At 40.3% G+C, this 14710-nt stretch overlaps 1 protein-coding gene across 5 annotated transcripts in view; it reads right to left on the bottom strand.

Moving 5' to 3' along the window:
* rxraa (retinoid X receptor, alpha a) overlaps positions 1–14710 on the bottom strand; it is a 182489-nt gene that overhangs the window by 22507 nt on the left and 145272 nt on the right. For 3 of the 5 annotated variants that reach the window (XM_046375620.1, XM_046375622.1, XM_046375624.1), the window contains one exon: positions 2185–2344. In XM_046375620.1, coding sequence (XP_046231576.1) covers positions 2185–2344 — 160 coding nt within the window. The remainder of the gene's footprint in view (positions 1–2184; positions 2345–14710) is intronic. The other 2 variants (XM_046375621.1, XM_046375623.1) reach the window with 1 other exon arrangement.

Genomic DNA, 14710 nt, shown 5'->3' with positions numbered 1-14710 from the left:
AAAGCCACACAAACAGCACACAGGAACCAGCATCTGAGATAGCAAAAGAGCAATTATGATCAAAGACCTATTAAAAATCCCAAACTTTGAGTTTGGGATTTATGCTGAGGTGGCTGGGAAAGAAAAGAGGGGCCTACTGAAGGTTAGCTGCTGTTCTTACATCCCAGTTCCAACAGCTCTTTCTTTTTGTTATTTATGATGGATAAAGTCCATTTGCATTCTCCAGTGTTGCTCAAACTGTTTCTTTGTTAGCTCTTTGTTAGTCAGACCACCAGAGAAGATAAATAAAGCCTACAAGCACAGTTACATGAAGCATGACTTGCTATTAAACGTTGTTTGATTTTCCCGATTGGGCCCACATAGCACCGATGACGCAGGATGATGCTAAAACTTTCAAATGAATTAGATATCCATCTTCATCTGGAGGCTGGACATTTTTCATGGTTATCCCCCAGAAAAAACATTTAAACAAAGGGTTATTTGTTGACTGTGTTAAAATAAAGAATTCAACATGATTGCAAAGAGGGCTGCTGTTGATGTCATTAGCCTTGAGCTAACAGTTTGGTATGAGTTAAATGCTCCTGTGGTTAAAGTAATTAAGCTAACTCCTGACCAAATGGTAGCCAAGAGAACCCTGCCATGAGTATGTGCTGTGTACAAGGCCAAAAATACTCAAGAATTAACACTGGTAATGGTACACCGCTTAAATTTTGGTTACACTAATCTGTGTAGACAAAAGCGGTCTCACTTCAAAGTGGCAAAGAGAACTAAAAGTTTTAAGTATGGTAAGAGACCTCACTTTGGATATCCAAAAAGAGAACAGAGGAAGAAAACAACTAAGTGACAACAAACAACAACACATAGCTAACATGTGCAGTGATGCTAAAATGAGTAGTGAGAGCAGGCGGATGTGGTGGCTTTCTGAAGATTTCATATCCTGCTCATTTCTACTGTCTGCATCCCTCATGAGGCTCCTTAGGACAAGAAAGTGGCTGAAATTTGAACTGAACATCAACAATTATTATATTGTATTTCCCCTATAATTTATGTAATTTTCAGTCCTCACAAAAATACTGACATGTGATGCTGTGATCATGTTCCAAGCCAAACCCAGTATCTTTTCATCTCCATCTGAAACTGTTCCAGAAGAGATGTAGCAGTATTTATACTTGCACTACACAAAATTCAGTGTCAAAATGTTCTAAAACATGCTCCCCTCAACATCTGCCACTATTTGCTTTTTTGTCTTCATTTTTTTATGAGCAGTGCCCAAAGCAGCAAAAAAAAAAACGAAATGAAAGAGCAGAATTGTTGTGGGATGAGTGATAGTTTGTGCCTAGTTTCCCCTCAGAAACAGAGATCTCTGTTTCATTCAAAGCTGAATAGAATTTTAGTTTCATCAGGCCATACAATCTTTTGCCTCATGATTTCAATTTCTTTCATGCGCCTTCACGGCGCTGCGCTCAGATGCCTTTTGTCAAGAGTGGCTTCTTTCTGTCCATTTAGCCCAGATTTGTGAAGAAATCTACTGACTGTTGTCCTTCCAGGGAGATGTCCCACTGCAACAAGCCGCAGTATGTAGATCTGCCAGAGCAGTCCATGGGGCTGTTCCCTGAGCAAAGTTCATCTTTGGATCTTCTTTGGAGGTTTCTTAGTGTGGTCAGAACACTAGCTTTAGTAAGATGCTGAGTAGTCCCACTTTATTTTCATTTGGTAATAATGGAGTCTTGTGTAATCCCAGCTGTTGAGAAATTATTTTTGTACCCCCCCACAAATCTTGCGTAAATTATACATACAATTCTCTACACTTCTTAGTTAGGCCTTGACTCATGTGCATTTTTTTAAACAGTCTCCAGTGACTTTAAGTTGAGTCATTTCACATAATTTGAATTTATTTGTAAGGACCTTAAACCAACATAGTAAAATGTCTGTGACTCATCTGTACAAAAGCTGTAAGACCACAAAGAGTGTAAAAAAGGCAACCAGTTTGAAAAACTTCCTGAAAGTACTGTACACTTATAACTCTCTGATTCCTTTCCTATGACATTTATCTGGAGTAAGGCCATGTCATTTCATTTTAATTTAATTTAATTCAATGATTCTAACTTCAGTGCCATTCTTTTGTGCAAAGAACAGTACACATGGTTGTTCAGTGGGTGTTCATCACAGTCTGATGCCACTAACCTGAGGAGCGGTCACCACAGATGGCGCAGATGTGTTTGGTGAGCGACAGGGCAGTGCCTGAGGGCTGGGCAGGCACTTTCATCACACCGTTGAGGCCCAGCGGGGGCTTGATGTCCTCCGTGCTGCTGACTGAGTTCATTGGAGAGTTCAGCTGAAACATCAGCACATAGAAATACACACCAACAGGTCAAAAATCAGCCCACATGAACTCAAAAAGGCGATATGATACACTCCATTCAACAAGCCATCACAGATCTTACCGGTGCAGCAGAGTTAGCTGATGACTTTAAGTATTGAAAGAGGGCCAGGTCTGCTAAGGGGAGAGGGTTTGGTAACACATACAAACAGGGGAAATAACTCTGAGCGGAGTTATGTCATGCAGATGTCCTGAACAATTTGCTAAATGCAGAAAGTGACAAAGGATGTTATGACTGCTGATAGTCAATACAGATGGTCAGAACTCCGGGCAGCAGCTCTTTTTCGGACTCTCCCATTGCTCCCTCTGTATTTCTCCTCCCTCCTATTTCAGATCTAAATCTGGCACAGCAGGATCCTGCACCACTCCACCCCAGGAACTCTTTTATTCATGTTCTCAACAAGCCCCGCTGGCTCCAGAATGTTCAGTGCTAGCATAACGCCGCTGCAAAATTTAACAGTACAGGGGACTAAAGAGACAGCATTTGTTTTAGCAGCAGTGCAGCTGCAGCCTTAAGTTTTACTTCAATTGCTGGTTCCCTAACTGAAAAAGAGCTTTGAAAAATTTCACATCCAAGCAACCTCTCTTTGCCTCTTCCTTAAAGCAGTTACCAATGGAGATTAATTATTATAACTGTTATGCTGTTTCCTGCAGAGATAAAAAAGTAGGGAGCAGGATATAAATTATTCGATGGAACAGAGGCTCACTAACCATTAGCACCACCTTGTGTAAAATAATATATAAATAATTTGTTTTAAAAAAAGGGAAAAGAATGGAAAAAAGCTCCAGTCTGTTTGTTTAGTTCTGACACTAACATTACAGTGTGGGTGAGAGACAGAAGTTGACAGAGTTCAAAAGAGTTGGCAGAGCAGCCACACAGGCTGGTATAGCCAGACGTGTTTCATTAAGTTGCCACATATGAGACATGATTGATAGCACAAACCTTCAGCGTTGACTCTAAATTTAGCTTATGATGTAGAAAGGAAACCCTGTCTATGTCTGCAAGACAGAAGAACCATTTTGTTTTTATAATTACAAGATGTGCATGACGATTTAAGAGAGTTTGTCGCCTCTCAGTTGTGTTTACAGTGCTCTGACAGAGTACATTAGCTTCGCACTGGATGAACAGTGAGATGTATCCGCGACAAACAGTGTCCTGTCACAAACACGCGGTATAGAAATCAAACAGCCACAGGGGACATATGGAAGTGGGCATGTTGCTCCAAAACACATATTTTACATATTTATTTACGCATATTTATCTATTAACTCTAGGGCTTCAACTATGGATATTTTATATTTTCAGGAATTAGTATTCCACAGTCAATTCATATCATACAAGAGTTGTATTTGGTACAGTCTGGTATAATATATATATATATATATATACTATGTGTGTAGTTGTGAATGTTAAAAGAAGCGTTAAAATGTTAAAAGGAGATGAAATGTGTCCAAAATGAGAACACTTTCTTGTTTTGTTTAAATAATGCACAGCACATCTCTTCCTCTCACTCTTCCCCATTTCTCTTCACTAAACTTTAAAGTGGTGTGATCAATAGAGGGCTGCGCACAAACAAACCAAATCTTCACTCATCAGCAGCATTGTCACTGAAACACGTACAGGTAAGACGTACGAGTTCTCTGAAGCTGCCCAGAGACGCCAAAGTACTAACGTTTAACATCTATTACGACGACATGAGGATGCAGCACACACACACTAAAAAATGTACAAAATATATGCACAAGTTCACCAGAACAGAAGTATAAACATACATCACCACAGATATACCACATGAACATGCGATACAGCACACACAGTCGTGCACACATACTGTGTGCACTATACACACTGTGGCTCCTGGCATCTCAATTCCCCCTCCATTCTAATATTTTATTCCTCCTAAAGAGTTTCAAAGTTACAAATATGTCAGAAATGTCATATATACATTTTTGCCTGAAGCTACAGTATGCTTACACGCAGTGAAATAGTCCAAACCACAAGGTTTTAACATCACATCAAACAGAAAATTCTACAAGTATTCTGCATCCTAATTCAGCGTGACACGTGGTGTCACGGGAACTTGACTTGGGAACATGACTTGAATATCAAACGTAAAGTTTATGTGGGTTCGAATGTATGGGAGCTTTTGAATGATGGATCCAATGGCAGGTTCAGCAGGCTGAAAAGGTCATAACACACCACCACATGATAATGTTTAATCTGTACCATACGTCTGGCCTGCTTTTCACACCATGTTTACACAAATTTACACTGAATGCAACACGCACAAAGCTTAAGTTGTGCAGGAAAAAAAAAAAATATTAAGATTGTTTTCAGGTTATAATCCCACAGAACTTTCCTTTTGGTATTTTATACAGTATTTCATTAATAATATCGAAAGAAACAAGAAAGTCTTTCAACTAATTTACCATATTTTATACTGATGTAATAATAAAGCCGTCATCAAAATAAATACTTATTTATTCTTCTTCTTATTATTATTCTTCTTAAATCAGCAGCACACACAAAAGAGTAATTTTGAGAATGCCTCCAAAACACAAAAGCACCAACACAGCTCCATCATTTTTGCTTGGAACCAGCTTCAGCAGCATGTGGACACACCCACATCTCTGCACGTTCACTCACATGCAAACACGTACACAACATGAGGTCTTACCTCAGTTAAATGCCTGAGTCTAGTCTCTTTCGTGCAGCGCAGCACTAACAGACCTGTCTCCTTTGCTGAAATCGTCTCTATCAAACCCTCTGTCTGCCGGACAGAAAAGACTCTTCTACTCACAATCTATTTTCAGTAAGGCTGCAACTCAATCTCAACAACATTGCTCCCCACGGTTGGGTGGGCAAGCTTGGGGGGGCCTTTCTTTCTCTTCAACCCATGGCAGTGGAGGCAAGGCAAGGGGATTAACGTGGCTCAGGACTGGTTCTAGAAATAGAATACATGTGCCCTCCCCTACAACACATATATGTGACCCTTCACAGAGAGGTATGGCAGCTGTGTGTATGGTTGAATCCTCATGGGAAATCCCTTGACAATCTCCTCTTTTACAGGCTGTTTCTATTTTTTTTTATTTTATTTCTTGGGCCTCAAACAGAGAGAAACAAATGAGTAGAATTTAACAACAAGGACTGGAAATGTGGGACGTAAGATTCCCTGCAGTATAATGTACAACACGAGCGCCTGAAATGCTGCGGCTGGATAACACTATTTCATGTGCTGCAGGTGTTACATAACATGTTGTGGAGGACATTCGATTGGTACATCCAGTACAGACGGGGGTCTCTGTCTGCTTGTGGGTGTCAGATTCTGCACAGAATTGATATATGTGATTATCTGTCCTGTGCAACCAGCTGGCTTCAACATAATGTCACAATATTCAAACATGTAAAAGGTGATGAAATATTATTTCCTCTGAGGGGTGTAAGGTAAAAGATAGTGGGGATTAAAGGCAATGGACAGGTTTAAATTTATGACAGAGGTGGTACTCTGGTCTGATTTCATAAAAACACACAGTACAATAAATCAATAAAAATTGCCTATTATTATGGTGAGACATGACCGTTGCAAGCCAGCAAGTCTATAGTTAACGATGTAGTGATGTAAAACAAAGCCTTGTTTTTTCTAAGCTTTCAGACACGGTATTACATGAATATATTCATGCTTGCAAATATGAAGAATACGAATTTAGGAATAATTATACACAAATTGTGCCCTGAGAGGGTACAGGAGTGTCGCTTTGCTTTCACAAAAACACACAGCACAATAAAACACACATTTACTGTGAGCAAGAGCTGCGGCTAATTATTATAGCCCATCTAACTACTATTTTCATTAACCTTTTAATCCGGAAAGTCCTAAAAAAAAAAGGCACAAAAAAATCCAAGACCCCTGAGCACAGGGTGACATTTGCTCATATCAGAATAACTGTTTTTCAGCTGTGCTGTCTTTTGATTTCCTGTCCATCAACTAACTGATAAATAATTTCATCTGTACTTTATACTAAACCTGTAGGCTAGAACAACCACTGAAAAGTGGTTATTTAGTCTAAAATGAATAAACAGAGGCCAATCAGCAAATCTCATAACAAACAGAATACAATGGGAACATCAGATAAAGAGCAACAATCAGCAATCAGCCTCATTGTAACGATACACAAAAAATAGGATAAAAATCACCAAGTTGGTTCGTCTTTGGTGCACTGTTCAATCTAAGCGCACTTTAATAGAAAGAATCATCTTGGCAGCAGAACAGGTCCTATAAACTATTAGTATGCTATGACAACACACATGGTGGTGAAATAATATGAAAAGAGCCGTCCCTCGAGTGAGCGGAGTGAAAAGGGAAGAGACGGTGGAGGCCTCTCCTTAAGACAGGCTTAGCTCGATTCAGCGAGTCAGAGCACAGACTTTGCTCATAAAGACACTTCAAAAGGAGACATCAAATCCTAGTGCACCACTCCTCAATGCACAACCCTCATGTGGAACTTCAGTTGCTTTCCAGTTCAAGGGCACCTTTTCTGACACAGAAACTTATCTTCACAGTATGCTTTCAAAATGCCCTTAAAGAATTTCTCCATAGGATTTGTCATTATGCAGTGGCGCAACAAGGCCAGGAATAGAACGTTCTACTTTACAATCCTGCCCTGAACAACTAATTTTTCTATCTTTAATTCACTTTTGCCTCAAAGCAAGACACCAAAAAATGGCCAAAAGGCTCAAAGGATGAGCGGACAGGATACAAATGTTGTGTTGACAAGAGACAACACCTAACCAGCTGCCTGAGCTGAGGTGAGGACAGGGATCAGGTCATGATGTAACCTCATGATAACTCGAAAGGTATCACCTTTCACCTCTGGCACCTCATGGCAATCACTTCCTTCCAAAAGCAAACGTATCTCAGCACTCCCACAAAGAATGGGAGGAATGAGTCGGAAATTTCTTCTCATCCCTGCGTGTGTGAGAGTCTTATCTGGACACTTATCAGCAAGAGAGGGGTGATCTGGTTTCACACATGGGTCAGCCCTTCAAGGGGCCTTCGGGGTATATTCACAGTAAGACGCCCTTAGGGATCAATTACGCCACAGATGCAAGTTTGAACAGCACCTGTCTGAACGCACATGGTTCGCAAACAGACACAAATCAACAGACACGTGGGTGTGAGCACGCACACAATACACACACAATACACAAATTTGTTCAAACTGCAGTTCAGTTGTTTGCGGATGAATCTAAGGGTCCTCTGTAAGTTTGTCATGTCACTGGAACTTTAAAGTCACACTCAAGTGGACTGTGTGCATTCCATAGCGTTTTAGATGTTGTTTCTTTTGTGTACATTTTTGTTCAAACTTTCAGGACAGTGGAGGAAAACAGAGGATTGTTTGCAGAGGATATAATGAAATGACAGGAATCCCTCTCTTACATATGGACTCACAACCTGGCAACCCACAATTATGCATTTATTTTAATTGCTTATTAGTGATCTAGTGAATAAATAAATTTGTTAATTGTTAATAAGTCTTTAGTGATGACACGTAAGTCCTTCCAAGTCCTCCTTATTGTAAAACAGCTCCATGACTGTTGTCACTCAGCTCTAATAAAACACTTTCTCTGCTCTGTCCCAGCAGACAGAATTCCACAGAAGCAGACATTATTCTAGACAGCTCAGAGGTTTCCAACACTCACCCCATGCTGTGATAAAATGAATCATCGCAAGCACTGCTGGCACTTGTGTGTGTGTGTGTGTGTTTGTTTGTGTGTGTTTTGACAGAAACTTTTGTTACAGTGAAAAACAGATATTAACACTATCAGCAGCATGAAAAGCTGTGAGCCTTACAGCAGTGAGGTGGGAATACGAAGAGTGACTTTCAGCTGCTGCTTCAAATCAGTATGGCAGTAATTATGCATGTGTGTTTATAGCATCCATGATAGTGTGTGTGTGTGCGCACATAGGGGTGAGTTTGTGGCATGCATTCATATATTTTTTTAATTTTTGCATCAGGAGTATGTGTGCCTACATGTATACCTTTCTTGAGCACTTTATCTGCATGCCTGTGTATAACAAGCGACAGTCTCCGAGGTAGAACAGTGATGCCTCCCACTAAATATTGCAGTTCCTCGAACGGCCACATGAGGCCTGCCCCAAAGCAAGACATCTCCATATGACTCCATGACAAAATGGCACAACTCTACAGCAGAAATAAATATGATAAGAGCCTGACATAAAAAATGATTTGGTCTACACAGCTAATATCTCTGTTCAAAACAACAGTAAAGAGGGTAGAGTTTTCTATAACTCAGTCTCATTTACATTCAGGCTTAACGTTATGCATAATTAAGGGCGTAAGTAATACTTACTAAGTAACAGCTAGCTGTATGCTAGATGTCATCATCATTCAAGTCCCTGAACATGACCTTAAGGACATGCTTGTGGTGCTGGGGTCTTTTGTAGGATTTTTCATGCAAATATCAGACCAATAATAATGGCCTGGTGTGCAATTATTTGAACACTTTGTCGTTAGTGCTCTGTAGTTTTGGACTTGTGCACCTTCTTTTTCTTCTTCTTCTTTAGAAAATCACTGAAATTATTTTAGCTGTTATTTACCTTTTATTTATTTATTTAACGTTTAGGAGACCCCAAACACAATTTCAATATAACAATTTCCAAACATCAGATACTAGATGACCAGAGCTGGCTGAACATCTCATTTGCAGGCTCAGTTATTGGTACTTGTTTATTTAGAAAACCATAAATTCAATGCACTTTGCTGACACAGAGATCTGACTGTAGTTACAGTCTGAGATCACAAGATATGGTTTTACTGCCTGTTCAAAGTGCAGGTTTGGCAAGAAAGTTTTTAAGTGCTTGCATCACTTGGAATAGCCTTCAAAAACAACGAAACCAATTGATCTAGTCTCTCTCATAAGCACAGTGGTGAATAAATAAGTTGGTACTTGTCCATTTGCATGTTAAGTTATACTATAGTTTAGTTTATATCTTCTATGTCTGTGTTTCCTTGTTGATTATTGTTGTGTTTTCTGTAACCTTTTTATGCTGCTTTCTTGGGCAGGTTTCTCTTAAAAAAGAGATTGTTGATTAACCAGGACTAACAGACTAACCAGGTTAAAATGGATTAAATTAATATGATAAAATAAACTCAAATTATCTGGCACCTCATTGCTGTCTTATCCTGTCTTTATAGAGCTCTTTTTTCACTTATAGATCTAATAAGTGTTATTCCAGCATGACTGTGCCCCAGTGCACAAAGCAAAATCCATAAAGACATGGCTGGATGAGTTTGGTGTGGAAGAACTTAACTGGTCCACACAGAGTCCTGAACTCAACCACATCCAACACCTTTGGGATGAAGTGGAACAGTGACTGTGAGCCAGGCCTTTTTTGTCCACCAATATCAGTAGCTGACCTCACAAATGCTCCACTACATGAATGTGCTAAAATTCCCACAGAAACACTCCAGAATCTCATGAAAAGCCTCACCAGAAGAGTGGAAGCTGTTATAGCTGCGAAGCTGTCCATGTATTTAGAATGCAATGTCTTTAAAGTCCCTGCTGGTGTATTGGTCAGGCGACCCAAAACTTTTGTCTACATAACGTATGTTTTGCTCAAAAGATGCTCTGTGCTTGGTCTAGTTGGGGCGCTTTACATTGCTACTTTCAATATTGCTCTTGTATTTTTTTAATGCTGTTTTAACACATAATGAAACTGTAAGCGTGTCCGTTCTTGATCATTCTTGTTCTCACTGTCTGCACTCCACTGTATCACACCTTCTATTTAGAGCCTTGTGAGACTACTTTTCGTATTTCATAGAGTGCAGTCTTTCATTTCTAATAGGTCGAGTGGATATACATAACAGAATGCAGTTGATTGGTAGACAAGCCTCACAAGAGATGATTTAATATGTATGAAACTGGTGTCTCAGCTTTCTGAGCTGCTAGTGCCGGAAAAGGGCCGGAAATGCTGTGCTGCTTAAAACAAAAATGCTCCATCAAGATTTAATAATCACTAATTTATAACTTATAGATGCAGGTCCATATGTGATGTCTTCCGGGTTCAGACCCAGACCGCGGTCCACATCTCACCTGAGCAGGAATGGAGAGGGGTGACAGGTTATCAAGGGGGGCGCATGCCCCCCCCCCCCCGTGTACAGGAATGAGTCACACACTAAGTGTCATTACGCTTCACAGACATGCCACAGAGTACATGTCTGTCCACAGACAGTGTCAAGTTGCTGTAAGATCATACCATCATGTGCAATTAAAGCCCTAAAGGGATTATTTGAAGCTTTAAAATAAATGCGAGCACCACAGGCATTTAAACCTCAACGTCTAGAGCCACCATTCGGAGGCTGCTCTCTGAAACTTAAACCTAAAGCTACAGTTTTAGTCCTTATAGCTGTCACCTCGTGAATGGCTAGTCTCCTGTGTGGCCCCACACAAGTCAGAACACACACAAACAGGAACGAAAGAGCTATCATGCTACATAATGTTGGTTCTCAAAAGATGGTCTATAATCTGTCAGAACAAATGTTGACAGTCCCAAATAAAGGCCAGTGGGTACACAAAAGCTGCATGGTAAAGTTCTTATTCACTGATTCTGCTTTCTGTGCTTTTGTGATTTTCGGCTTCTTTTAACAAAACAACGCTTCCTGCATATGTTTCACAATAAAAGCTTTCCATGGAATGAGGGGGAATTTGCTCCCTGAACTGCTGGAACAGTTTCAATACAAAACAGATGCAGGAAATTAGCATTAACAGCAGCAACAGCAAATTGACATGGGAAAATATGCTTTAGTTTACTTACTGAGACAGGAAAACTTTGACATAAAAGCACTTTTCTAAGTAATGCAAGGTTTTGTCTACAAATAAATTTAGAACTCAAGAACTGTGTACTAAACTTCTAGTGAAGCATGGCTAAATTAATTCTACACATTAGTTACACTTTCTTGAACTACCAATGCTGGGAGAAAAAAGAGCTCTCTAAAAGTGCTTCTAATTGCTACCTGGAGACAGCTCAGGCGAAAAAAAAAAAAAAAATTCTTCCCCCCCTCCATTTGAGGGTTGATTGACATTAGAGAGCCTTAACTGTTCTCCTGGGATGCTACACACAGACCCTTTGTGCAGCCATTAGAGCCATGCTGCCATGATGTCATGCAGAGTGACTACAGCAAGGTCCATCAAAGACCAGAGCAGCGGAATGGACCTTTATTACTCCCACACAGGAAGGGGCTGAGGTCCACTACACTCTCTCTCTCACTCTCTTTCTTCTCCAGAGTATGTTGTGCTTCAGTCTCCTAGTGACCCTCGCCTAAACACAACGTACCCAAAACTGGCGAATGACATCACCACTGTTGCTCATTTATAACTTATTAAGCCTGTGTTCCATTTCTTGTAAAGCATTCACACCTTTTTCACATTAGCGTTTCTCCAGTGTTCGACTCCAGAAACATTCAAGCTTTATATGCATTTTTAAGGCGCACTAAGATACACTGGAGGCCTGTTGTTGGTTTAGAATTCTCAGGGAGGTTTCAGCGGGAGAACACGGAAGCCAAAGGGATACAGACCAAGCAGCAAATTTGAAAATGGGAGTTGGTAGTGGTCTGATGATAAAGAACCCCCTTTTTTTTTGCATAAAAACAACAGCCAGACAACTCTCGCCATTGTCATTGCAAGTGTATAATATGTTCCAATCCTGCGTATAATCCATTCCAGCTGCTTGGAGAGCTGTGGTGTGTGTGAGATCCTGAGATGGTCTGTGCTGTCAGTGAATTCAAGCCCACATACAAGACCACTGATGGGTCTGATCCTAATGGGCATGGCTGTGGCCTGGCATCAACCCCTGACAGATACCCAGGGAGATGTCTCGCCATCTTTCCCTTTGCACAGCTTGAGAAGGAAAAAAAAAAAGGATGACATACCTTATAACTGCAAAAACCACTCAGTGAAAGACAAAGAATGCATTTCAGACAAAGTCTTTGTGTCAAGACGTGTCTGTTGACAGTGTGTGTGGCCTTTCTCAGAACAATGCAGATACTTTTCAGATCTTCAACAGTAGATATGAAACATAGAACAAATGCGACAAACTAAAAAGTCTCTTGCTGAACGAAATAAAAAAAAAAAAAAAAAAAACCACAGCATGTCACAGTGTCTGAATGTTTGGGACAGAGCTCAAGGGGAAGAACCATTGTTTGAGATGTAAGAACTGGCTGATGATAAAGGACTGTCTCTCTCTTTACATGTGGTTTGGCTTTTGGAGGATGTACGATTCCAGTAAGAAAGGGGGTTTTGTTCATGATGTTGCCAATTATGTCTTTGATGCAGGACAGTCGAGGCTCATTGTGATCGGTTTTTACCAATTCTCACTGGAAATCAGACAGATTTAAATAGGAACCAGGGCGCTTTAATCAGATTTCCACCTGGATTTTACAGACAAAAGAAAGAAAGCAAGTAAACAGAAAAAAAGGGACAACAGTGTTTGCACTGCGTTCTTTAATCAAATACTACATGGATGAAAGAGCTTTAGGAAGAACATATCTTACAGTATATGCAAACTCTTCAGGGTCCATGATATGTGATTGTGAAGTGAGTTGGTTCTGTGCCCACGCGTTTAGGTGTGTGCATGATTAGCAAAGGCGGTGGGGCGGGGGGGGTCTTGGACTGGCCTCTGGGTAGGGGAGAGGCTGAGCTGTGACCTCGTTCCAGTCAACTGCTCATGAAAACAGCGAATCAGCTGAGTGTTAAGAGCAAGTGGCATACGCCGTCTGACTCAAATCACGTCTCATCAGAAGTGCCGCGCCCCACAACCACAGGGCGCTGCCACCGTCTTTACCCTCTCATGTCAAACTGCTGTTCTCCACCCTCAATGAGCAACAGTCAGCATCCTCCACATGTCTAACGTATGCAACGTTCACAGTTAACAGCGCAAATTCTCAAATTTGATTTCTTGTCAGCTTCAGAACTAGGCAGCATCTGAAACGTTTCAACACCACCACCCATAAAATATTATAAAATAGAATTTTGAAAGAATACTCTAAACAAAACTATTAATAATTCTGGATGTTGGAGTGCCTGTCTTTAGTAGTTTATACACATTTAGATAATTCATACAATATAAGTATAGACACAGCTGTAGTAATAGAATCAGAATCAGAATCAGAATTCAGAATCAGAATTCCTTTATTAATCCCTGGAGGGAAATTCTTGTTTCTACAGACAAGAAGATGTGTTGCTGCTGTTTTAACGCAAGCAGTGAAACAAAAGTATCTAAAATTTCATTTATAATAAAAATCAGGCAATATATGTCGTAAAAATCAAATAATATAAAAATTCAGACCAAATAAATTTACATTTTGACACACAACTGAGGAATTCCTGAAAAACCATTAAAGTTCATGGTGAATGTGGAATCAGGATAAGGGAAGTTTAACGGTTTCTTACATCCTCAGTCTGATTTTGAACCCTGAGGGATTCTGTATTTGTATGTGTTTACCACAAACTGACATCTTCAAATGGGTGGGAAATCTTAAAGAAGATCACCAGTCCACCTTCTAACCTCAACGAAAACAAGGCTTTACAGAAAACCACATTTTTATGTCTCGAGGGAAGATTTTGCTTCTGTATTGATATTGAAATTCAGGTATAGCATTAGAACTATAACTGTTTTTTTGGAAAACCTTAGGATCATAGGCTGCCACTGACCACTTACAGTAATGCATCAGTCACATCCATGTGTCTGTATTTGACAAGTCAAAAAATAAAATGTGGTAAGTAAACTAGCAAAGACAGAGTGGTGACCATGTTTTGGAGCCACTTACTGAGGTACCAGGTGTTTCAACAAATTCAAAACAATGCGTTAACAGTGACAAATGCTGGAAACCAGCCATGACAGATAACACAAGTTACATGCTGTAAATGCAACACATACAGTACTAAAACTGTCAACAGAAACCACTGCTATACCTGCTCTTTATACTCCTGTTCAAAATGGCAGGATTGGCCAAAAGGCAGTAAGGATAAGTAAATCGATTCATTCAAATGAGACATACTGAGACAGACAAAGTTTGCTACCTCAACATCCAACCTGCATACAAAGTGTGCCGCTCCGGGACAGAAACTGCAGCACAGATGAAAGCACTGGAATTAAAAAGTGTAGAAGAATCAGAAAGAGGGGGGTGGGGAGGGAGAAAGGGGGCTTTCTAGCAATGAAAGGCTCTGGCCGCTCTCAGAAGCTGCCCCTAATCCACTCTTAACTCCATTACATGTGGGACACTTCTGCGATAAGCCCAACAATAACGAGG

The sequence above is a fragment of the Scatophagus argus genome, chromosome 20, assembly GCF_020382885.2.
Source record: "Scatophagus argus isolate fScaArg1 chromosome 20, fScaArg1.pri, whole genome shotgun sequence".
In the NCBI taxonomy this organism is placed as follows: Eukaryota; Metazoa; Chordata; class Actinopteri; family Scatophagidae; genus Scatophagus; species Scatophagus argus.
Note: the sequence above shows the minus strand (reverse complement) of the source record. Positions and strands in the feature narration are given on the sequence as shown.